Source organism: Megalobrama amblycephala, linkage group LG13 (assembly GCF_018812025.1).
Source record: "Megalobrama amblycephala isolate DHTTF-2021 linkage group LG13, ASM1881202v1, whole genome shotgun sequence".
Classification (NCBI taxonomy): Eukaryota; Metazoa; Chordata; class Actinopteri; order Cypriniformes; family Xenocyprididae; genus Megalobrama; species Megalobrama amblycephala.
Window position 1 is genome coordinate 15,039,486 of NC_063056.1, and position 25,580 is coordinate 15,065,065.

The 25,580-nt window shown below is 36.7% G+C and overlaps 1 protein-coding gene across 2 annotated transcripts in view; it reads left to right on the plus strand.

Moving 5' to 3' along the window:
• The first annotated feature begins 1,093 nt into the window (after nucleotides 1–1,093).
• The window catches only part of tax1bp1b (Tax1 (human T-cell leukemia virus type I) binding protein 1b), a 43,696-nt gene continuing 19,209 nt past the window's right edge, over nucleotides 1,094–25,580 (plus strand). For both annotated transcript variants that reach the window (XM_048153676.1, XM_048153677.1), the window contains exons 1-7: nucleotides 1,094–1,251; nucleotides 10,043–10,239; nucleotides 22,377–22,479; nucleotides 22,975–23,165; nucleotides 23,256–23,414; nucleotides 24,180–24,328; nucleotides 25,247–25,337. In XM_048153676.1, the coding sequence (XP_048009633.1) occupies nucleotides 10,063–10,239; nucleotides 22,377–22,479; nucleotides 22,975–23,165; nucleotides 23,256–23,414; nucleotides 24,180–24,328; nucleotides 25,247–25,337 (870 nt within the window). In that variant the 5' untranslated portion in view covers nucleotides 1,094–1,251; nucleotides 10,043–10,062. The remainder of the gene's footprint in view (nucleotides 1,252–10,042; nucleotides 10,240–22,376; nucleotides 22,480–22,974; nucleotides 23,166–23,255; nucleotides 23,415–24,179; nucleotides 24,329–25,246; nucleotides 25,338–25,580) is intronic.

The following is a 25,580-nucleotide window of genomic DNA, read 5'->3' on the forward strand; positions in this document are numbered from 1 at the left end:
GTTGTCACACTAGATTATCTAAAAATAAGAACACAACTACTTAATTGTTATAATCCAGAACTGGAAATATAAACAATCATGCCTAGAGAATTTGGAAAAACAATTATTTCAATCCAAACAATACACATTTCAATCAAAACACATTAAGTGGCAAGACCAGTTTACTTTGAACTTTAAACTCAAACTTTCTCTGGCTTGCACATAGATCCATGATAACTGAATGGAATACTGCAGATAACTCGCTTAACTTAACATGTTTAATTTCTGAACATAACTGACTTAACATGTTGAACCTCTTTTTTTGAGCATGTTCTATGTGTTTATTTGTACTGGGGCAAGTTGTCACATGTGACAACTTGCCCCAAACTGACATGTGTGCTAATGTTGGCTAAATCTCAAGGTGAGCCCAACATAGCATGTCAGCTAAAGTATCAAAAGACACGTTATTGTCTCCTATATGTTGTGCAAAATAATAATTTTTAACATTCATATCTAACAAAATTGTATTGCATTAAATTTAAAGTGCAATTTGTTTACTTTTTAAGCCAAAAAATAAGAAAATTGTGCAAACCTCAGATTAGAGCGATCTTGACCACATGTGAACAGGAAGTTGACTATAGAAGAAGTCTATTTGATTTTTGAGATAGAGCCTCTAGTTTGGGAGTTATGAAGAGTGTGACAACTTACCCATGTGACAACTTACCCCGCTCTCCCCTACATCATATGTTGACAGTCACCATTAAACCGGTAAACCATTAACGTAATATATATATATATATTTTTTTTGCTATGTCACATTTCTATTACTATGTGCCAATGATCATTTTATTAGTGACCTTTGGATTGTCAGGCAAATTAGCCTCACAGAAGTTTTAACTAAAGGGCCTCAATAAACAAAGTTGCTTTTGTTATATGTAAAAAAAATATGAAAACATGAAACATTTGTACAGTTAAAGTCAGTGATTTATTGTAAAATAACTGAAGCACGCGCAACTAAAATGCGTTATTTTCACCGAACGTACGCAATAAACGTAAATCGTTTGAATGTTTCCTTCTTAAAATGTTCTAATAGTAGTAGCATACACTGATCATAGCCTGCTGATGGTGAGATATATATGTGTGTGTGTGTTGTTGTTATTGTGTTGTTCCGGGAAACCACTGACACGGACAGGGGGATGTACTTGCGCTGAGACTGGAAAGTGCGTCAAACACAGCGCTGGGTTTTTTCTGATACTTCAGCATGAAAATGAGGTATTGTACCCTCTTTTAATTTACTTCTATTATAGGTGTATATGCGTATTAGTCTTTACTTTTTACTATGGTTTCATTTGTCTAACTTGTAATATAATTTTGAGCTCTGTTTTGGTGAAATACAGTTGGTCGGGAGCATAAGGGTTATTCCTTAACTATCGGCCTCACACTTTGACTTGACTTAAGATATTAACTGATCTATTTTTATAGAGAAATAAAGAGCAAATAAGATGTGGGTTTGTGATGATTGAACGTTGATTAAATAGCAAAAGCTAATGAGCCGCAGTTGTCGTCACATTATGGTTTGTTATTGTTTAGCCAGACGGCTAAAACTGCTAGCAAGCTACATCGCTACCATTAGCTAATATAGAAACTTGATATATAGATTGTATGTGGTATAAATATATATATATATATAATGTGCGGTATAAGATACAATTTATTAAACTAAACTCTTTTTTTTTTCTCGTTACAATACATGATAAACACTAAAATGAAGTTGTAAGTGTCCGTGCTTCGGCCTATTAGAAACATATTATTGTCTAGAAAACGTAAGTATTGACGTACATCGTCATTTAAGCTTATAACTAATTAATGTGTGGCTAAATCATCTAATGTCGTACTTTTGTTTGTGTTGTGGCAATAATCCGTGTTATGACGACCTTTGGATTGCCAGCCAAATTAGTTTCACGGAAGTTATAACTAAATAGCCGCAATAAATGTAATTTTGTTGTTAAAGGGCTCAACGATTGTGTAAACCATGTTTTTTTTTTTTTTTTTTTTTTACAGTCTATGGTGTAAACATAAAAACGTGAAGCATTTTACAGTTCAAGTCAGTAAGACACGTCATGTGTGACGTCACTACTCGGACTCGGATAAAGCTAATAATATTTTTTTTTTATTTGAGAAAGGAGGAGTTATTTTTATGGGCGATTGTCGGAAGTTTTCACTCTTTCGCATGCTGAAATGTGTCGTGTGAAAAAATAAGACAGCTTTGTTTTTTTGTAGAGCTCAGCTGTAGTCTCTGTAGTGTCAGCAAATCCATGCTCTGCTGCTGTACTTACAGCTCGCTCATCATACATTAAATTGTGGTTGTGTTTCTTTTGATTAAATAAGAAAATTATGTGACAAAGTATATGAAAATAAGGTTTTATGTACATCACGTGTTCCTCAAATCATTTGCACCAAATGCCTACAAACTAGTCAGGTAAACCACTACACACAACTCTGTTCTCTGCCTCTGAAATATTATTTAGGGCTCACCATGATTACAAAACAGATGACTCTGTCTTATCAGTGTGGCTAGTGTTGACTGTTCACAACCACGCAGAGAAAAACCCCTTGACAATCAGCAGACTTTGTTCATTCCTTACTGAGTCATAGCCATATGAGTGTGAGACATGACGAACATTTCAGTCTTAAAAAAAAGATATTGATATTATTGAGTCTTTATTAAATAATGCAGAACTTCGAGGGACCTGAGTAACTGAGTGCCATTTGATCTGATCAAATTGACTTGTTCTCTTAAGGTTTCAGTCCACATTCCTGTAAACATTTTTTGTTCCAAACACTCTGTGTTCATTGGAGAAAGTTTGCAAATATTGATCTGTAGTAGTGACTAGTGAGTGACTTAGTAGATATGGTACTAATTCTTGAGACACAGGACAAATCATCCTTAAAATAGTAACATTTCCACTCTTACATCGCTCACCACTTATGAACCACCTGTCCTCGCACCATAAATCAATACTTCATATGGAGAAAAATATAAACACACACACACACACACATATATATGGGTCATTGACGAATAAGGTTTTTTAAAAGTGGAAAAAAAACATAATGGAGATATAATTAATTTTGAAGTTTTATTAAGTGTTAACAATGAGATAATGTGGTTTTTATAAATCAATTAACTCTGCTTTTATCATTTTTTACAAGATGGACAAAATTTTTCAACAAAAAAGTCATCCGGTTTAACCAAAGTTTCAGTTTTACCGAATTACACTTTTGGTTATGCCGAATCACAGTATTTTCAAACAATGCTAACAGGCCGATATCTAGCTAGCTGACAAAAGAACAATCATACATTTTATATTTTGTACAAATTTTTTAAAATATTACAACATTTTCCATGTTTTATAGTGGTTGTACCGAATGTTTCGGGACATGTGTATTAACGAGTGAAAACATTAATTTTTCAAATAGTTAAGAGAGAGTTAGTTACTTTGCTTCATGATCATGTGGTCCTGTACAGGTGTCTGAATGATATCACATCCTGTCACATGATATTGACCGCATGACTTGATCCAAAATGGTCCCTTTTTATTGGTTACTCTGAATGACATCAATGAAATTCTTTTTTCCAGACATTCTTTTTCATAACAAAGCAACGACTTCTACACATAATTTTAATACCATTTTGCACTATGTTGATGTTATAAAATCATGCCAGAATAAAACATGTATACATTTATTACATTTTTAGATATTTTAATCACAAATGAAATGGCTGAATTGGCCTTTGGAGGGTTAAGCCAAATAAACGGTTAAAACCTTTTTGGATTCAATAAAACAGATCTAGTTGTACTCTCTTACATACTTTAGATGTCATATCTTTGTTTTTTATTAAAGCCTTTGGACAATAAAATGACCCGTCATGTCATTGACCCATGTACAGTGTGTGTGTGTGTGTGTGTATATATATATATATATATATATATATATATATATATATATATATATATATATATATATATATATATATATATATATATATATATATATATATATATATATATATATATATATATATATATAGATGTATCTTTTAAAAGAAATGTTTGTATTTCATCATGACAGAAGGAAGAGGTTCATTTAAAGTGCCCCTATTATGCTATTTCATTTTGTTTCCTACAATAGGTTTACATGCATCCAAGGTCAAAAACACTTTAATTTTCTCATAATAGACATTGCACATCATCTCACAGTGTCTGAAACGGCTCAATAAAGGGTTCAGTCTCTCTAAACTCCTGCTTTCCAAGAGCCTGCTCTGCTCTGATTGGTCAGGTGGCCCAGTCTTTTGTGATTTGTCTACCACTTACAGCATGTGTCAGAAACTAAATGGCCATTTAGTTTCTGACAAATCACAACAGACTGGGCCATCTGACCAATCAGAGCAGAGAAGGCTCTCAGAAAGAAGGAGTTTAGAGAGACTGAACTTCAGCTAGAAGCTTCCTCAGCGCTTGTATTCACAGTGATATGAATAGTAACAATGGCGTCGGTTTTACAGTATTCCAGCGCAAGTCCTCATCCTTTGAAAGTGCATGCAAAGTGGATTTGCAGTGCAGAAAACTACTCGACATCGACTACTTGACAACGTGACATGTTGCTACAATATGCTTCTCAGCTACAACTGCAGTGCTTGAGGGAAGATCAAAGTAGACGTTGTTCATGGGCTGCCAATGAAGTCTATATGCTGGCATTATGCAAATGTGTTACAAACCTACATAGATATGTTAAGGAAGTGAGACTGGAATTGCTGATGACTTTTTTTGGCAGTTCAGAATCCATTCTTTGTTTTAGGAGACAATGACCTTTGTTACAAAACGTATGGTACTTGGCATTTATCAATATGGACGTGAGCAGTGGCTTCAAATTTCATGTCAGGTTTCAGCTCGTGTACATAAGTTTTTGTTCGCTCCTCACTCTCGGCTGGGGATATGAGGAGAACTCTGGGTTTGGGCTAAATTCCAAGCTCGGAGCCCTTGATCCCCTTGGACAGCACACCAATACGCTTATATATATATATATATATATATTATATACAGTGGGTACGGAAAGTATTCAGACCCCCTTAAATTTTTCACTCTTTGTTATATTGCAGTCATTTGCTAAAATCATTTAAGTTCATTTTTTTCCTCATTAATGTACACACAGCACCCCATATTGACCGAAAAACACAGAATTGTTGACATTTTTGCAGATTTATTAAAAAAGAAAAACTGAAATATCACATGGTCCTAAGTATTCAGACCCTTTGCTCAGTATTTAGTAGAAGCACCCTTTTGATCTAATGCAGCCATGAGTCTTTTTGGGAAAGATGCAACAAGTTTTTCACACCTGGATTTGGGGATCCTCTGCCATTCCTCCTTGCAGATCCTCTCCAGTTCTGTCAGGTTGGATGGTAAACGTTGGTGGACAGCCATTTTTAGGTCTCTCCAGAGATGCTCAACTGGGTTTAAGTCAGGGCTCTGGCTGGGCCATTCAAGAACAGTCACGGAGTTGTTGTGAAGCCCCTCCTTCGTTATTTTAGCTGTGTGCTTAGGGTCATTGTCTTGTTGGAAGGTAAACCTTCGGCCCAGTCTGAGGTCCTGAGCACTCTGGAGAAGGTTTTCGTCCAGGATATCCCTGTACTTGGCCGCATTCATCTTTCCCTCGATTGCAACCAGTCATCCTGTCCCTGCAGCTGAAAAACACCCCCACAGCATGATGCTGCCACCACCATGCTTCACTGTTGGGACTGTATTGGACAGGTGATGAGCAGTGCCTGGTTTTCTCCACACATACCGATTAGAATTAAGGCCAAAAAGTTCTATCTTGGTCTCATCAGACCAGAGAATCTTATTTCTCACCATCTTGGAGTCCTTCAGGTGTTTTTTTTTTTTTAGCAAACTCCATGCGGGCTTTCATGTGTCTTGCACTGAGGAGAGGCTCTGCCATAAAGCCCTGACTTGTGGAGGGCTGCAGTGATGGTTGACTTTCTACAACTTTCTCCCATCTCCCGACTGCATCTCTGGAGCTCAGCCACAGTGATCTTTGGGTTCTTCTTTACCTCTCTCACCAAGGCTCTTCTCCCCCGATAGCTCAGTTTGACCGGACGGCCAGCTCTAGGAAGGGTTTTGGTCGTCCCAAATGTCATCCATTTAAGGATTATGGAGGCCACTGTGCTCTTAGGAACCTTAAGTGCAGCAGTAATTTTTTTGTAACCTTGGCCAGATCTGTGCCTTGCCACAATTCTGTCTCTGAGCTCTTCAGGCAGTTCCTTTGACCTCATGATTGTCATTTGCTCTGACATGCACTGTGAGCTGTAAGGTCTTATATAGACAGGTGTGTGGCTTTCCTAATCAAGTTCAGATCAGTATAATCTAACACAGCTGGACTCAAATGGTGTAGAACCATCTCAAGGATGATCAGAAGAAATGGACAGCACCTGAGTTAAATATATGAGTGTCACAGCAAAGGGTCTGAATACTTAGAACCATGTGATATTTCAGTTTTTCTTTTTTAATTAATCTGCAAAAATGTCAACAATTCTGTGTTTATATATATATTTTTTTACTCTATTCATTTGTAAGTGTGAGCTCATAAAAAAACCACTGCCACAGGTAATCAGACAATATTTATTTATTTGTTAAAGTTTTTTTTTTTGGCGTCTCATCAAAGATTCAAATCTATAAATCAAAATGTATTGCATTTATAAAGAAAAGGTTCAGCACCCAAGGCTCTATCGCTATTGCCTCAATGGTGTACAGTGTCTTTAGGTGGATTAGGACTGTTTGTGATTTGGTCTTAGTGATTTAGGAGTCCTCTGACTACTCCTAACGTTTCACAGACTTAGGAGCTAGTTTTAGCGCTAAAATGCTTTGTGAAATACTCTTAGAGCAAAAATTTAAGACTCCTAAAATTAGGACTGACACACCCATTATTTTTAAGAGTTTCTCCTAAATCGGCAAGTTAGGGGCTACTTTTAGCCTTAGTTCTGTGAATACGGCCCCTGATTTCTGCGCTCGGATCTGCACTCATTTCTACTGATAAATGAAGACCAATAACTTCATTCAAAAACTATATTACACACTGCATGAAAGGTAAGATTTGAAAAAGCATAATAGGGGCAATTTAAAAAAAAAAAAAAATACAAAAAAAAAACTTTTTAAAAGATTTCACAACCATGTTTTTACTCCTGGTCGACAACAGAATATAATTATTAAAACAATTCAAAATCAAGCAATATTAATGTCAACTTGCATCATAGTGTTCTTATTCTCATACTTCACTCACATAGAGGTTCATCAAGTCCGCACAGGTCTTGCTGAGTTTTATAGTTTTTAAATATATAATTTTAGGTAATTGTGCATTAGAAAGCCTATTATCAAGCCTACTTGATTTATTTTGAAATATAAAGACACAGTAAGCATCAATTACAGAGAAATGTCTTGTTTTATCTCAGATGAAAAATGTGTGTTGCTGTTATTTTTGCTGTATATTTATTTGGCGTCTATCAGATGTTTATAGATATCAAATCAAAACTTTGCTCTCTGAGCAACCCTCCAAAATTGAACTTTTTTAGAGTGTGGTGATGAAACTGATAAGCAACCCTCTACGATGTGAGTAAATCACTTGCATATGAGACCACATTTTCATGCTAGGTGGCTAAATAATGTTTATTATTATGCATTGGCTAGGAAATGGTTAGATTTCACTAGCCAAAAGCAGATCATGGAGACATTTTTATTGTTCATGATCTATAATTGTAATATCGCACACCTCTAGGGAGGCGCACTACAAATAATATTTGGTGAAGGGAAAAACCATGGACTTGGCATCCCTGGTTTGAACTTGTGGTGTTATGAGTGATTTGTTTTAAAGGTCCCGTTTTTCGTGGTTTTTTGAAGCTTTGATTGTGTTTATAGCGTGCAATATAACATGTGTTCATGTTTCGCGTGTAAAAAAACACAGTATTTTTCACATAATTTACTTCTCTGTATACCGCTGTTTCCACTGTCATAAAAACGGGCTGATGACTTCCTTGTTCTATGAAGTCCCTCCTTCAGAAATACGTAACGAGTTCTGATTGTGCCAGCGGTTCCTGTGTTGTGATTCGACAGCAGCTTAGCGGAAAGGTCCCGGAAAGGTCACGCCTCTTACCATAACGTGGAGATGCATGCGCTCAGTGTTATTGTAAACATGTCTTTAATTTTACCCTATCAATTTGAGCCGGAATCAGACCCGGTGATTGGACTGCGGGATGAAAATAACAGCGTTTCGACGACACGGCGACAAACACACTCTACAAACGCAACTCTTGTGTATTCCTGTGGGCGGAGGTTAGTCAAAAAACTGTTTTAGTGACGTCATTAAAGAAGGAAGTAGAGGGATGTAGTCCAAACTGGCCGTTCGATGTAGGCGACTTCTGTTAAATAAAATATCTCGCTTGGCATTGGACTTTGAGCTTTAAAATTTTACAGATTTTATTTATACTCTAACAACAACATTACACACTAACTAAAGTTTGAAACATGTGATCACGAAGAACGGGACCTTTAACTCAATTTAAAGTGAGTTTGCGTTAATGAATTATCTTGTTAACAACTCTAAATTGAATTCTACACAAGACGTTTTCTTCACATATACACTATGAGCCGCAATCTGACACATTCTTCCATTCGCTTTTGATTGGCAGGATACAGTCGCCCTGATTATCAGCTGTTTTTAAACAATTGGCAGATATCCGATAGTGCAGATAATTATTTTTTTTCGGCCGATACTGATTATTGGCCAATACATTGGTGCATTCCTAATTTATTTGTTAAAGTATTAGTTCACTTTCAAATGAAGCCATTCTATGTGTATATGACTTTCTTCTTTCTGATAAACACTCTCTGAAATATTTTTTAATAAATATCCTGAAGCATGCAAGCTTTATTATGGCAGTGAACGGGACCCATGAGTATGAGCTGAAGAAAGTGTCTCCATCCACATCCATCCATCATAAACGTGTACTCCACACAGCTCCGGGGGGTTAATAAAGGCCTTCTGAAGTGAAGTGATATGTTTGTGTAAAAAAAAAAAAAAAAACCATCCATATTTAACAAGTTATGAAATAAAATATCTAGCTTCCACCAGACCGCCTTCCATATTCAAGTAGTTACGAAGAAGTAGTTTCCGTAAGTTGAACAGGGAAGGCGTAGGACGTAGCGTAAGCTTTGTAAACTGCAAGAGTTTTACACTTTCTTCGTACATTGAATACGGAAGGCGGTCTGGCGAATGCTGGATATTTTACTTTTTTTTTTTTTTTTTTTTTTTTTTTACACAAACGCATCGCTTCACTTCAGAAGGCCTTTATTAACCCCCCGGAGCTGTGTGAAGTACGTTTATGATTGATGTGGATGGAAGCACTTTTTTCAGCTCATACGGGTCTCGTTCACTGTCATTATAAATCTCGGATGCATCAGGATATTTATTAAAATATCTCAGAGAGTGTTTATCAGAAAGAAGAAAGTCATATACACCTGGTGGCTTGAGGGTGAGTAAAGCTTGGGCTAATTTTCATTTGAAAGTGAACTAATCCTTTAAGCAGTCATGTAATAATAGAAATAATGTAGTCAGCTTGTCATTAATGCAAAATAAACACATAAAATTGTTCATTCTTGAACTCTTTGTCTATTTTTTTTTCTCGCATAGTAAAACAAAGTTAAACTCAAATCAATATTTTGTGTCCGTTTATTTATTTGGTAATAAATGTTTGCAATAATAACTGGATGATTTTACATGATTTCTTACTTGTGTGTGATTTTGAAAATGTTAATTGTACAGCAATTACCAGATGATTTAATAACATGTAATTTAGTATGAAATATAGACAAAATAAGGTGCAAGCGAGTTCTTCAGGCATTGACTGATTCATAATGTTACATAAAGACATTCACCCTAGTTACTGTAGAATCTGGCACAGAAATTTTTCAGGTGTCTTTTCTGTTTCACTCCTCTAATGGGTCCTGTCTTCCCACAGACACAGCTGCTGATAGACAGATGGCTTTATTCCTGGAGGGGACAGTAGCAAGCAGCGCCATGGAGACATCCAATTTTGCCCATGTCATCTTCCAGAATGTGGGGAAAAGTTACCTCCCTCACGCAGCATTAGAATGCCATTACACCCTCACGCAGTTCATTAAACCAAATCCCAAGGATTGGGTCGGCATATTCAAGGTGACACTCGCTTTCATTTTGCTTCTGTTTTTACCTTGCTTTTCTGCCATGTGCTGTACAATTCTTGGATATGAAGTATCTACCAAGAGAAGTATAGATAAGAGATTGTGACTTCACTTGGCTTCTTCTGTTTCGTCTCATCACCATTCCACTTTTAAACACTTTTAATTCTACAAAAAATTAAAATAGACTCTCTCTCTCACTCTTTACGCTTTAATTCACACTTTAATTCTGTGCTTAGTTTTCACACAATTTCCATGCACTGCCTTGCACCAGAAGTTGTGGTGGCCATTAAAGGGTTAGTTCACCCAAAAATGAAAATTATGTCATTAATGACTCACCCTCATGTCATTCCAAACCCATAAGACCTTCGTTCATCTTCAGAACACAGTTTAAGATATTTTAGATTTAGTCCGAGAGCTTTCTGTCCCTCCATTGAAAATGTATGTACGGTATACTGTCCATGTCCAGAAAGGTAATAAAAACCATCAAAGTAGTCCATGTGACATCAGTGGGTTAGTTAGAATTTTTTGAAGCATTGAAAATACATTTTGTGTTTCAAAAAGTAACAAGAACTATGACTTTATTCAGCATTGTCTTCTCTTCCGGAATCCTTTCCATTGAATTGATTCCATTGAATCCTTTCATCTGTCGGCGTTGGTAATGCACTTTTACGTCGCCGTGGTTGTTTTTGTCGGAGTCGTGAACCACACTCCGGAGCAGAAGGGGGCGGTAATGCACCAATAAGCTGGATGCCAACCGCCGTAAAACAGGAAAGAAGAAGCGGAGTCGTGAACGCAGATTGACAACAGACCCGAAAGAGAATACAATGCTGAATAAAGTTGTAGTTTTTGTTATTTTTGGACCAAAATGTATTTTCGATGCTTCAAAATGTCGCGGATGTCCTAATCGCCAAAAACAACCACGGTGACGTAAAAGTGCATTACCAACGCCGACAGATGAAAGGATTCAATGGAATCAATTTAATGGAATCAATTCAATGGAAAGGATTCCGGAAGAGAAGACAATGCTGAATAAAGTCGTAGTTTTTGTTATTTTTGGACCTAAATGTATTTTCAATGCTTCAACAAATTCTAACTGACCCTCTGATGTCACATGGACTACTTTGATGATGTTTTTATTACCTTTCTGGACATGGACAGTCTACCGTACATACATTTTCAATAGAGGGACAGAAAGCTCTCGGACTAAATCTAAAATATCTTAAACTGTGTTCCAAAGATGAACGGAGGTCCTTACGGGTTTGGAACGACATGAGGGTGAGTCATAAATGACATAATTTTCATTTTTGGGTGAACTAACCCTTTAAGGCTAAATGTGAAATTGGGTTCATTCTATAATTTAATCAGTCAAAATTTTGAAAATGAATTTCAGTGAAACAAATTCAGTTTTAGTCTGTTCCTCACACAAAGCTATCCAATTTGGAAAATAATGTACAGGTCTGAGTCTATACATTATATTCCAAGCATGGTCTACTTTTGTGGTTTGGACTATGTTTTTATGCTTTTTTTGCACCTGGAAGCTAATGTTTACTATAGTCTTGTTAGTTACTTAACAAATTACACCAACTACTGTTATGTGGAAAATACAGACTTGGTTCTCTATTTTCTCTTTGAGCTCCAGTCTAGTTGTTTCCTTGATTTTTCAGGTTACAGTTTTAATAAAATTTGTCATCCTACAATCCCATTATATTCTACTAAAGCATAATGGAACAGCTATTAAAGTGAACTATTAGAATTCAAGTATTCCAGTCAGCCCAATGTTAATCTGATGGGATCTGCTGTTGGACCTTCTTCACTTATTTCACGGCAATGTTCAAGTCATCCAAGTTGGTTTCCTACCATTTCATAGGAATCATGTGTGATGTTACTGCAACTTTAAAACGTCTTGATTCCACTTTCCCATCTTCAGTTTCCACAGTGTGGAAATTACAAGGCCCTGTCGTCATATTTGGCAGTGTAAAATTTGGGGAGCAGCCATTACTGGTGCTTAACATAATATTGGATTTACTGCTGGTCACTTAAATGTTTCCTGCTGTGAAAGATTTTCAGAACCATATTTCGCTTTAGTCTGACCCAGAGAGACTGCTTTTTTGTAGGTATCATTTTAGAACATATAACCGGTGTTATATATAGAGTAACCTAAATGTCTGCGTTTGATGCATACTAGATTCCAGTTCCAAAGTAGGCTATATAGCCGGGTCACTTTTCTTTTCCTCGCAAGCCGTTAAGATGCTCATCTGCTATGTTTTTTGAGGAAGATGTTTTTATGGAGAGCTCATTAGGAAATCAATCTCTTTTTAAACCTGAAGGAAATGTGTTGCGACTCCCTGAACTGATGGGGCATGTATGTCTTGTTCACATTATTCGGGAAAAACTGTGAATCATATCCAGGAAAATCTCAGTCACAACTGTTTCCCTTTCTAACAAGGTTTTCAACAAGTGAGCATGAACATTTACTACCCGCTTGTATAACAGAATGCGGTCTGAGTATTTGTGAAAGATCTTGGCAGTTTACTTGGCAGAGAAAAAAAAAAACTATATAAAATATTACAACCCTCTGGTAGTTTGAAAATTCCACTATGTTGGCACAAAGTAGTGAGTCATGCTGGAGTGTAGTTGAACGCGAATGTGGTCATGACGGTGTGCATGGGAATGAAATATGTGGGTTGGCAGAATAAGTGGGGTGTCTTGGCTCCATCTGCTTTCTGGAGTTCCCCAGCGCTACTGCTGGATGAGTGAACATAAACCGTATTTACAACATTATGGATGTGACGATGAGAGGAAATAAAAGAGAACATCTGACTGCTGTAGGTTAGTGGAGGGGGAGTTGAGTGTGGTCACTGTCAGGGTTTAGAATCTGGGTTCGGATCCAACCAGATCAAAGTGGTGTTTGAGAACGTTTTACTTTGCGCGTGATATAGCGAGTCTTATGAAGCTGTTTTATGGCCGGCTGTCAGGAAGGCTTCTGCTTCTCAGCAGGTCTATCACATTGTGGCCAATGTTCTTGATTAAAAGGGACAACCCCACACACCCCACGAGAAACCGGTACAGCTTTTAAATCTTTGGGATAAAATCTCCAAAGTCCATAGACCATCTGATGCATATCACACAGAAAAATGGGTAGAGTTGTCTGAAATTACCAGTTCTGATTGACTTTTTGAGTTTGTCAGGTTCATGCCATCTTTTAAAGGGAGCCCTGGGTATTAAGACTTGAATGGCTTAATATAACATAAATGATGTCTCTTACTGAAATTTGTAGTAGAAAACCCATGAAAGATTCATGTTGTTTAGAAAAATTTACATCATTTTATACATATTTTGCTATTTTTACCGCAACACAACTCGGAATACCATATATACGATGCCACATTGTGCGACTTTTGGTTGTAATTTTCAGTCGAAGGGCAACGAGAAGCGATGTAAGTCTTCACTGCTTTCTTAGCGATAAGAAGAGGGGAAAAGAATGGGAAGTTGCGAAGAATGTGGACAAATAAAACTTCCTAAAGAACCACATCTTTTTCTTCTCTCCAATTTAGCCCTGATGCCTTTTTTGATTAAAAAATGGCAAAGAGTATAACATGCACTGATGAATTGAGCACAAGAGCAGCAATGTCTCTACTTCAAAGGCTCTGCAACATAGTAACTGAAACACTTTGTTCTAAAGCATTGAAGGAATATTCCTGGTTCAATACAAGTTAAAAGATTAGTTTGCTGGATAATGAAAATTCTGGCATTATTTACTCACCCTCATGCCGTTCCAAACTCGTAAGAATTTTATTCATCTTCAAAACAGAATTTATTCTGATATTTTTTAGTGAAACCTAAGAGATTTCAGTCACTCCACTGAAAGCCCACTCAACCAAAATGTTCAAGACATAAAAGAAATCCATATGAATCAAGCGGTTCAATCCAAGTCTTCACTTTATATGATAACAGAATTAGTTTAGGCTTTTATTCACATTGACAAATGCACATTCAAAGCACATTAAATTGATAGTTCACCCAAAAATGAAAGTTAATTACTCACCATCAAGTTGTTCTAAACCTGAATTTCTATGTTCTGTTGAACAAAAAAGAAGATATTTTGAAGAATGTGGGTAACTAAACAGCTGCTAGTCTCCATTAACTTCCATAGTATGAAAAAAAAAAAAAAAAAAATACTATGGAAATCAGTGGGGACCAGAAACTGTTTGGTAACCAGCATTCTTCAAAATATCTTATTTTGTGTAAAACAGAAGAAAGAAATTCATGGTTTGGAATAACTTGAGGGTGAGTAAATGATGACAGATTTTTCATTTTTTTTTTAGTGAACTATCCCTTTAAATGTGGTAAACACAAGCTCTTCCGTCTGTATAGTTTGGGGCAGTGGTAATCTAGTAAGGCATACAAGTCTTTTAAAAGGCTCCTTTTAAAACCTGATCAACCTTTTCAATTTGAGCTTTCAATTTTCTACACTTCGTATCGCTATGAAAGCAGTGAAGACTTACATCACTTCTCTTGTTGCCATTCAACTGAAAATTACAACCAAAAGTTGCACAATGTGGCATTGCATTTTGTATTCTGAGTTGTGTTGTGGTAAAATTAGCAACAGGATAGCACTAGTAGCTCTCCAAGTGTAAACATTTGATGTCATCGACATAGAATGCACTGTGCACCTAAACAAAATGGTGCCCCCCATTGTCCAAAATATGTATAAAATGATGATTTTTTTTAAATAACGTAAATCTTTCATGGGTTTTCTTCTACATATTTCAGTAAGAGATATCAATTACGTTATATTAAGTCATACAAGTCTTAATACCCGGGGGTTCCCTTTAAAGATATTTAAAGTTTTCAAGTAATAAATAAAAAACAAGATATCCTTGAGCACAAAGTGGTATATCTGATTTAAGATCTACTTAGGGCTGCCTGTCAATACAGATTTCCTGATTCAATTCAATTCTGATTCACAAGCTGTAGATTCGATTCAAATTTTTGGCATATTCAGTTGTCTGTTTTGCTTAAATGTGGAAATATCTTTCAGTTAATGCTGTAAATTATACAGGGAACCTTCTAATGTGGTGCATTACAACAATATTTAGGGCCAAAGCACCGATGGGGTGAGGACCCTATTGTAATTGCTCAGCCAATTATTCTTCTTCTCTGAAATGAATCGCATTTTTGAGGGCCTAAACATGCTCGAAAACCCATGAAACTTTTCACACGTGTCAGAAGTGGTGAAAATTTACGTCTGATATGGGTTTCATAATTAGGTGTGGCAAAATGGCTCGATAGCGCCACCTACAAAATTTCAATTAAGTGCCCTTCGTGCTACGTTTCACGTACAGGTATGAAATTCGGTAGACACATGTAACAGCCCAATACCTGCAAAAAAGCCCTTGTGTGCAAAATCTGTAAACCCAACAGGAAGGGAGATATTTTGAATTTTAACAAACTCCTCCTAGAGCTTTTATCAGATCAACATCATATTTGGTCAGTCTAATCTAAAGGCCTTTTAGATGTTATATATTTCGAAGAGTTTTCGCCAAAGGGCGTGTCTGTGGTGGCCTGACAAAGTTTGATGTTTCGCCATTAAACAGGAACTTGTTGTAACTCCGGTATACAATGTCTGATCTGCCCCAAACTTCAGTTTAAGTTTAATAATAGTCCTGACCTGAAGACATCTACATGCCAATATTCAGTTACAGTCATAGCGCCACCTGCGGGAAATGGGAAATTACATGTTTTACACTGTGATTAACTCCTCATAAAGATTTCACCAGATCAACATTATATGTTGTCAGTCTAATCTTAAGACCTTATCGATGATAAATATCAAAGATCTTGAGTTTTCGTTGAAAGGCATGTCTATGGCGGCCCGACTAAGTCTGATGTTTCGCCATGAAAAAGGAAGCTGTTGTAACTCAGGCATACAGTGTCTGATCTGCCCCAAACTTCACATGTTTGATAAGAATCCTGGCCTGAAGACATCTATTTGCCAATATTCAGTTAGTCATAGCGCCACCTGTTGGCATGCTTTACACTGTAATTCACTCCCAGAAACACATTTCAATATGCCACGAAGTACAAAACATACTATAAACACGTTAAATCATGCAACACTTGGCTGAGTGCTAATGTATGCGATTAACGCCACGAAACAGGAAGTTGTTGTAACTCAGGCATACAATGCAATGATCTGCTCCAAACTTCACATGTTTGATAATAGTCCTGGCCTGAAGACATCTACTTGACAATATTCAGTTACAGTAAAAGCGGCACCTGTTGGCAGCAGAAAGTGTGCCACTTTGAAATGATTTTGCCATAATTCCAGTAAGCATAGCAACAGTGACCAAAGTAATATTAAAGATCGCAACATCTGAAAAGTCTTATCACTTTGACACAGCAAGAGTCCAATCAAGCCATGAGTTCAGTCATCAAAAATTCATCAACCAACAGAAGTTTTTATATCTGTGAGGAAATGGAGCATTTGAGTCACATGTACTGTAGAACACAAAACTGATGGGAGCAGCTCTGGTGGAGAACAGTAACTGGATCTAAAACCTTCATATCATACACGGCTCATATCTCCTGTAAGTTAATAAAATCGCACACGAAAACCTTCAGCACACTGTAGACACATGTTTGTGCAGCGCAGAGCAGCAGAAGCTCCTCCCGCCTCAATCGTGAATGAAATTCTGCACACAGTTTGAAGTCCATCTCTGCTGTTTGCAGTGCAAGGGTAAATAAAAAAACTGGTTCTTTGAATAAAACAGTGTTTTCTTTACTTAAACATGATTGATGTTTGTAAAAGCAAATATTTTATGTATTGAAGGAGCAGAGAAGAGTGTCTTAGTTTGATATTTACCAATACAACCTTTTATAACAGAAGATTTTGGCCAAATGTATTAAACAACAGGAAAAACTGAGCTCCCACGTAGCTAAAATAAACTTTGTAAAGTTGATTTTTAATGCAATGTGGCCGTTTAAATGACTGACGGAACATAAATCTGTGACATTCACTGGTGAAAACCTTGTAACTCCATTTGAGCTTGATTTGTATGTGTCTAACCATACATAAAGCCAAAATATTAACATTGACAACAAGGTGTTTAATATTCTTACAAAAAAATCCTTGTTTTTTTTTTTCATTTCCTGAATAGTAGTGGTTCTACACTAAACTGCAATTTTCACTAATTTCAAAACAAACACGATGCTGGATATTATCTGCCATTTATTTTCGTTTAAATGTAATGTTGGAGACATTCCATGGAAAAACAAAAAGCTAGTGTCAGTGCATTGCCACTGTGACTTGCCTATGATGACTGTATGGGTCAACGTCACATTTGCATAGGCCTTTCTTTTTGAATTCATGATTGGTTGACTACCAAATTAAAATATCAAACAGAACGATAAAATAACGTTATTAACCAGTTAATGGTAATTTCAAATAAGCGTTTCTGTTCAGAACAATTAAACTTCATTTCGTTTTTGTTTGTTCCTGTTAAAATTTTGTTCATTTGTTTTTGTTCCTTGAACTGCTTCAGAGATCTGGTTGTGAGTCCTGAAAATTTACATGTGAGTTTGGTTGTAGAATGCGGTTTTCACTCCTAAATAACTGAACTGTGTGTGAAAGTAACCATATTTAGGACTCAAATACAGGACTGTATTCTTCTGCTGTGTGAACATGGATTTACAGTGTACCAGGGATGCTCCTACTTTTGAGTTAGGCAACCCTTGTTATTATTATGACACACGTGATGAGATAAGATTACCTGTAGGGAAGTTTTAAAGGCTCTGAAGGAGAAATCCACCTCATTCTATCATGTTTATTATGCTTGAAACTCAGAAAGGCAATATATTTTCGACTCCACTTGAAGGTCACATTATATATCAAATACTGATGCAATTCACAAAGCTAAGCTCCCTTATTACATGCGTTAATGGCAGTTGGTTCTTGAGAACAACGGTTCTACATAATTGTTCTTACCTCCCAATGACAATCTTTGTTTATGTTCTCAATTATGATAGAACTTACTTCATTGTTATGTATTCTGATGTGCCATTGGATAGCAGTGTCTTCTTATACCCTGAAGGGGAGGCATGTTCCTCCAAACGGAGCTGACTGACTGACGCACATTTGTCTGCACCCAGAGACACAGAATTACCTCTGGCGATGAAGGGCACAAGATCATAAATCTTAACATGGCTATGTCTGTGTTGACAGACAAAAGGCAGCGGTGCCAAACACCAGAAAATTGCAAGACCTGTTCCATGAGTCACTTGCCTGGAGCGGCAGGTAGTCGCAAGGCTATCATTGCCACCTAGTGTTCAGGAGATTAACTGATCTTACCCGAATGCCAGTTTTATGAAACTTTTGAGTACATTTCTTGAAATCAGGAAATCCTAATACAGTGTAATTCTGATTTAACAATGGAAAACGCCAACTACTCCCCCTCTTAGTCAGTTATATACCATACAGCATTGTCTGTGATGATGATGTAAGATTACATGTAGAGGTGTTTTAAAGGCTCTGAAGGAGAAATCCACTCAGTGTCATTGAATTTGCCTTTCGCCTATTGTTTCTTGTTTGAGCAGGCATGCTGCCTGTGGCTCTCTTGAAGTTGGAATGGTTACAGAGAGAGTCTAGTTGAGCGTCATGTTGGATTGTCAGAACACGCCGTCAGACTCACCATGGAGAAGGTGAACACTGCTTTGTAATTATCCTGTCAGCGCAGTAGTTGTTCTCTGTACTGCATCCTGATATATAGACCCACTGTACCCAATGCAGCATGTATCCAGCACAGACAGAGCGATGGGCCAAGTCTGTGCGTCATTTCGAGTCAGTGAATTAGGTACTTTCTCATAAACACTGGGATGTTCTGTTGTTCTCTGAGGGGTTTTATTAATTTATTATATGCATAGCACACAATCCTTTTTTTGTTTTTTTTGTTTATTGCATTAGCACCCTTGTTTTTTTTTTTTGTTTTTTTATGTATTGCTTTAAAAAGTGTGCTTGTTTGACATTTTGGTATCTAATGTTATGACATAAATGTTTGAAGTATCCAAATATGTTTTGGGATCAGTATAGACGTTTACATTTTTTTTTCTTGCAGTTTATTTTATTTATTTAATGGTATTTATTTATAATATGATACTAATATAATATTTTGTATTATATGTATTTTTTTTTTTGTAGTTTTATTAAATGTACTAATAAAGATAGTTTTTTTTGTTTTATTTTTCTAAAGATGATTTTTATATGCTGTTCAATTGTGTTTTTTCACCACCGAAATAGTAATCCTGGAAATTAATCATCCAAATTAGTAATTTCCCTCAGTGTATTTTAATTTATTTTAATTTTTCTAGTCTCTTTTTATGTGTGCATTGTCATTGCGGCTCTCATTCTGAAATGTTCTTGTGTTGTTTCTCGTGCCATTCTCATTCTCATCCATCTTTTCTCCATTTGGTTACCGTTCCATCCGCAGACCTAAATGAGAGACACACAGGGGCTTAATTTTCGCCCTCCTTCCCCCCCCAAACGTCTCTAATGAGTGGAGTTTGGTCCAGGCAGTAATGACGCTCCGTATGGGCCATGCCTTTAATGGCTTCCTGCTCTTTACAGCTCCAGCACCTCGGGCAACTTTCTTGTACAATCAGGGGATTTCTGCAACACTAATGTTATTGTGGACATAGAGGACAGCTGTATGGTTTGAGCAAACAAGCCACACAGCTTTCTAACATGACTGAGCTGTAGTGAGTTTGCACTTTTTTAGTGTGTGTGTGTTACTTCCAGGATACTATAGAGTTCCCACGTAGATGCCAATAGCAGGTACTCGGCTTGTGCGTTTGCATGTTCACAAACACAGCCAGCCTGATGTGAGTCTGATTTTGTTTGACAGTTTTATGACAGAGGGCTGAAATTATGGATGTATTTTCTGTACTCCCCCTCATCAACCATCAGTTAACAACACATAAAATTCATATAATTACATCTTGGTTTCCATTCTGAAGTATGTATAAAATTTTCACCTATTTTCTTCTTCCTGTTAAGGCTGAGTTGTAGCCGCGCTCCCTCAACCGAACATATTCACGAGGGTTTGGCGAGAAACACGTGGCAGACAGGCCGAGTTTCACTTGCCCCCGTAAAACGCAGCCGAGTCCATGTTTTTATGCTCTCATCTCAAAGGCTTTCTACTAGGCCTCATGGAGATGAGAAAAATGCACAATGTGCCAAAGAATTTTGCAGCATGATGTGAATCAGTCAATGGTCAGGACCACGACAGCCTGATGAAACATTTACGGTCTTCCTATTAATGTATGTGGGAGAAATTGCATAAACACTTCAGATTTGCCAAATGCTGCTTTATTATTTATTTTTATGTTTTGACTTTAGAGGCATATGGATAATAGTTTTGTAATATATTGTTGTTATTTATAATTTTTTTATAATTTATCCTAATTTTATTAGATATTTTTTCATTTTTTCAAGTGTTTACGTGGATAGTGGGTATTTATTTATTTATTTGCCAGTTTATAGAAGTACTAAATAGTTCTCATTTTCTTCTACTGTACATTTTATAATGCTTTTATTCATGATTTAAAGTTCCCCTGTAATCAATAATTTTATTCCTTAAAACTAATTTTTTATCACCAAAATTACATATTTAAACATTTTTTCCTGTGAAAAAAAAAAAATTCTTCATGCCTTAAAATAGCTTGAATGTAATTCTACATCCTTGCCTCGTTTAGTATACGCGGATCTATGAATATGACAATTAGTCCCGCCTCCACTCACTCGCACGAGCTCAGAGATCCACTCGATCAATTTACTGAGGTAAATCGCTTTTTATAACGTTGGACACATAACAGAATTAATATGATTAGCCTTTTGCGTGACTATGTTGTCAGCTAATGTGTTGCTAATGTTACACAAACCAAGCTCCCGTTCGCAAGTCAAACAGCTGCCTTCTAAAAATCTGTATCCTTAGAAACACTATGAACAAATTAGAACGTCAGTGGAGAAAGGCATATAGTTAATCGTAGCATCGTAATACACCCACTAAATAGCTAAATCTACACGGTTTTTCATATCAACAGAAAAATAAACCGGGGTAACCTTCTTTTGAGACTCCCTTGCACGGTCAGTTAACGATATGCTAAAGCCCGCCGGCACGTTGACGTGATTGGTTACAAGGTAGTTTGTGATATCAGAAACACCAGCATGTTGTTGAAACTGTCTTTAGATCACTGCGGTTTTAAAGAGAAAATACTCAGCAGTGGTGTTTGACTTATGAATTCGCACATGGTTTGTCTTAAAGCATATTAAAAACACCACATAGACATAAAAACAACATTAAAAACTTGATTTTCACCACAGGGGGACTTTAACAGGAAAATTTCTAGAATTCTAGAATGGAGATTCTATATTTTAGACTTTTGATTTTGTTTTAAACAGTATAGATTTAGAATATCTTATACCAAAGTGCTGTGAATGCTTGATTCTAATTGTTTAACAGATGTTGATGACTACTTTTTATTAACTACATGGCTAAGAAGTGTTGCAGTTCCACATCACTTTGCCAAATTATTTTGGTTATTTCAAAGTGGCTTACGGTCTACCACAGCAAAAGAGCCACAAAAACAAATACACTGACCAAGCATATAAATATGACAAACAATAGCATAAAAATGTCAAACAACTTTGTTTTATTTCTCAAATAGATTTCAACGCTGTCTTTTATTTCTCCCTCTCACACACACATATACACATACATGCACAGAAGCTCTCATGCACACACACGAACTTGTTTTCTGCAGTACCCCTCTACTTAATCAGTAAAACAGATTCACTATTTGACATTTTCACCCTGATGGCTTGGGCTGTTTGAAAGCAAGCGAGAAAAGTTGTACACACAAGTGTTTTAGTAACGATAATGTAACAATGAGGTCACCGTGGAGTCATATTTACTTGCATCACAATCTGAATTATTACTGTGGTTTCACCGAACAGACGTTTCCTACCCGCCTGCCATTGGTTGAGCCAGTCAGCCAAAAAGTATTTTAACATTTAAAACAATACTTTCACTTTAAGACAAATATGCTAACACTTTAAAATCTCTTTCTTTCTGACAGGTTGGCTGGAGCACCGCTCGTGACTACTACACTTTCCTGTGGTCACCGCTTCCAGACAGCTACACCGAGGGAACCGCAATCAACAGATCTGTGGTCTTCCAAGGTAAAATAACATTGTCAAAAATGGGGTTTTATGCAACCATTTCTTCGATGAATGTCGTGCCAGAGAGAAGGCCCCTCAAAGGTGCATTCAGGGTATGTAGTGACGGATGCAATAAAATAGGAAACACTGAGGCCTCCTATTAGAAGGCTGAAGTGTTGATGGGCCAGTTTTACTGGAGTGGTTCAGGTCACATACTGGAATCTTTGTGAGGAATTACAAGGTTTTTGTGGCATGAGTCCGGATTCCTTACGGCAATTAAGAAAAAAATACCATTAAACGGAATGGACACAAGTCTATCATAAAACTGCAGTGGAACTGTAAAGTTATGATGTAAATGATGGACTTCAGGCTATGTTCATTAGTCTTAGCTATTGTTCATTTGAGTCATTTACTTTAATACCTATGGGATAGACAAATGGGTTTGTTGTAATGCATTCCTATTTTAACGATAAGGCCGTTATCTAAGCCTCTGCTTGATTCTGGGCTATTTTGCAGGTTACTACGTCCCAAATGATGATGGCGAGTTCTACCAGTTCTGCTATGTGACACATAAGGGGGAGATCCGCGGGGCCAGCACTCCATTCCAGTTCCGTGCCAACAGCCCCACAGAGGAGGAACTGCTGACAGTGGAGGATGAAGGAGGATCCGATATTCTAGTGGTCACCACTAAGGCCAGTTACCTGGAGGTGAGGAGATTTGTTTACTCTCAATTCAAACTGCTCAACTCAAACTACTCGATTCACACGCCAGGGTTGTCACTTTTTTTTTTTTTTCAGCAAAAGATGGAACAAATTCAACAGGAAAAAAAGGAGCTTTTGGAAAACCTGGACCAATTTCAGAAAGAGAGAGATGAGCTGATTGATGAGAAGAACAGACTACAGAAAGAATATGAGCAGGAGCGAGAGAGCAGCGCTCAGCTCAGGAAAGATGTGCAGGTGAGACGGGAGAGAGAGAACCACAATGTCATGAGTTAAAAAGAAGAAACGTTTTTTTTTTTCCCAATGCTTTTTGTCCTGACTTGACCTCATACTATTATAGAAATATTGTGCAAATATTAAAGCTTTTATTGAAGTGGTAAAAGATAGGATGTTTTTATATATTTACAGTATTTTTCCTCTTACATATGACATGAACTGTGCAAAAAAAGTTTTTCTTTAATATGTCATATACAGTTTACATCTAAATGGTTTTAGAATATAAAGTTCACAGTCTGTCAGCACCACCTAGTGAGAGTCTCTCTTCAGACTCTTTACAGAAAAAATATAATAATAATAATAATAATTTACATCTTTACAGACATGACAATCATCAGCACCATTTGTTGCTTTTTAAATGGCGATTTTCATAAAGTATAAATGTATCACCTCTGAGGCAGAGCTGGTTTAAAGATGAAAACAAGCACTCCCATTTCTGGCTGTTAATTTTATGACCGCACTTTTATATGTTGTTTTATGTGCTGCTAAAATAATTCTAAAAATTCTGCACATGAAATGGAACTGCAGAAGAGACTGGAGTGGGATTTGGAGACCTGCTTTCCCATTAGTCATGTTTGCAGATTCTCAGAGACCACACACAAACATAACTTAAGAGCCAACAGTGTATTCTGCAATAACTCCCATCTGCAGCAGCTGGACATACAACATACTTATGACAAAGAAAATATCTATAAATGGCTCATGCGTGTTTGTATGTGTACACAGGAGTTGCAGTTGTCTGCCCAGAGCTTGCAGGAGGAGAGAGAGGAGGTGAAAAGGAGAATGGAGGAGAGTACAGCACGACTGTTGCAGTTGGAGGAGGATCTGATCGGAGTCACCCAGAAAGGCCTGCAGAAGGAGACTGAACTAGACTGGTGCTTTTTTTTTTTTTTTTTTTTTTTTTTTTTAAATCATATTGAAGTAGCTACTATCAGCTAATCTGAGAAAACTATAGCAATCTATTTGATATAAACAAACTAGGGTTGTTATGATACCAACATTTCCATAGTTAATTCCAGTTTCATCATTCTCAATGGCCACGTACACACTAAAGTTTTATGAGTGACAACCACATTTAAATGCAGGAGTCCCCTAAATTATTGTTTCATGTGTGTACGGAACACGACTCGCTCACAAAACTGAAATGATTGACACCATGGACACAAACGTTCTGGCGTCTCACATGTCTTTCCTGTGATTTCTTGTACCACATATAAAGAAGAGAGAAACATTTCTGATGCATGTTAAAATACGTCATTAAATCACTAGTTGTTCAGTTCACATACTGCATAGAATTTTTGTAAATGCAGTTGTCACTACTTGCATTTTGTGGGAGTTAATTATACTATATACTATTGGTCCACATCTTCATAAAAATAAATAAATAAATAAATTAATTAATAAAAAAAAAAAAAAAAAAAAAAAAAAAAAATATATATATATATATATATATATATGTTAACAGATTAAATCAAAACAAAGGCATGTAACCTTCAAGTATTTTTCAGTGAAATTTTTCCAAGTAAACAGTTAGCAACAACTACTGGTACTAGTCATACTGTAGAAAAACGGGTATTGTTACATGTTAGTATCGACTTTGGTTTTGAAGTACCAGTACGTTTGACATCCCTATAACAAAGTATGTAACTGTTTTACATAGGATCATAAGATTAGATGTCATTACTGTTGATTAGATTTGTTAGATTCATATCTTTTAAAAGATCCATTGCTGGATTTGAGAAATTTATGTTCCTTGTGTGGCTGAATGATTGATAATGGCTTTGATTTGACAGCCTGAAGGATCGAGTGAAGAAGTTGACCCAGGAGAAAGAGGCTCTTGAATGTCAGCTGAAGAATGAGAAAGATGAGAAGGAGCTCTATAAGGTAATGCCACTTGCTCACTACCTCACACATGTCCCTGTTGGTTTCCCAGGAGCAAGAAATGGAGTACACGCTTTCTATGCAAGGGCTGTGAAATACCTGAGTAATTGCACTTAATTACTATACTTAAGTATTATTTTAAGAAATTTGTCTCCAGCACATAATATAATTACCCAAAAAAATCGAACGGTTCACCCTTTACGCACATTATCATATCCGTCAAAAACTGTCAGCTGGAATATTAGA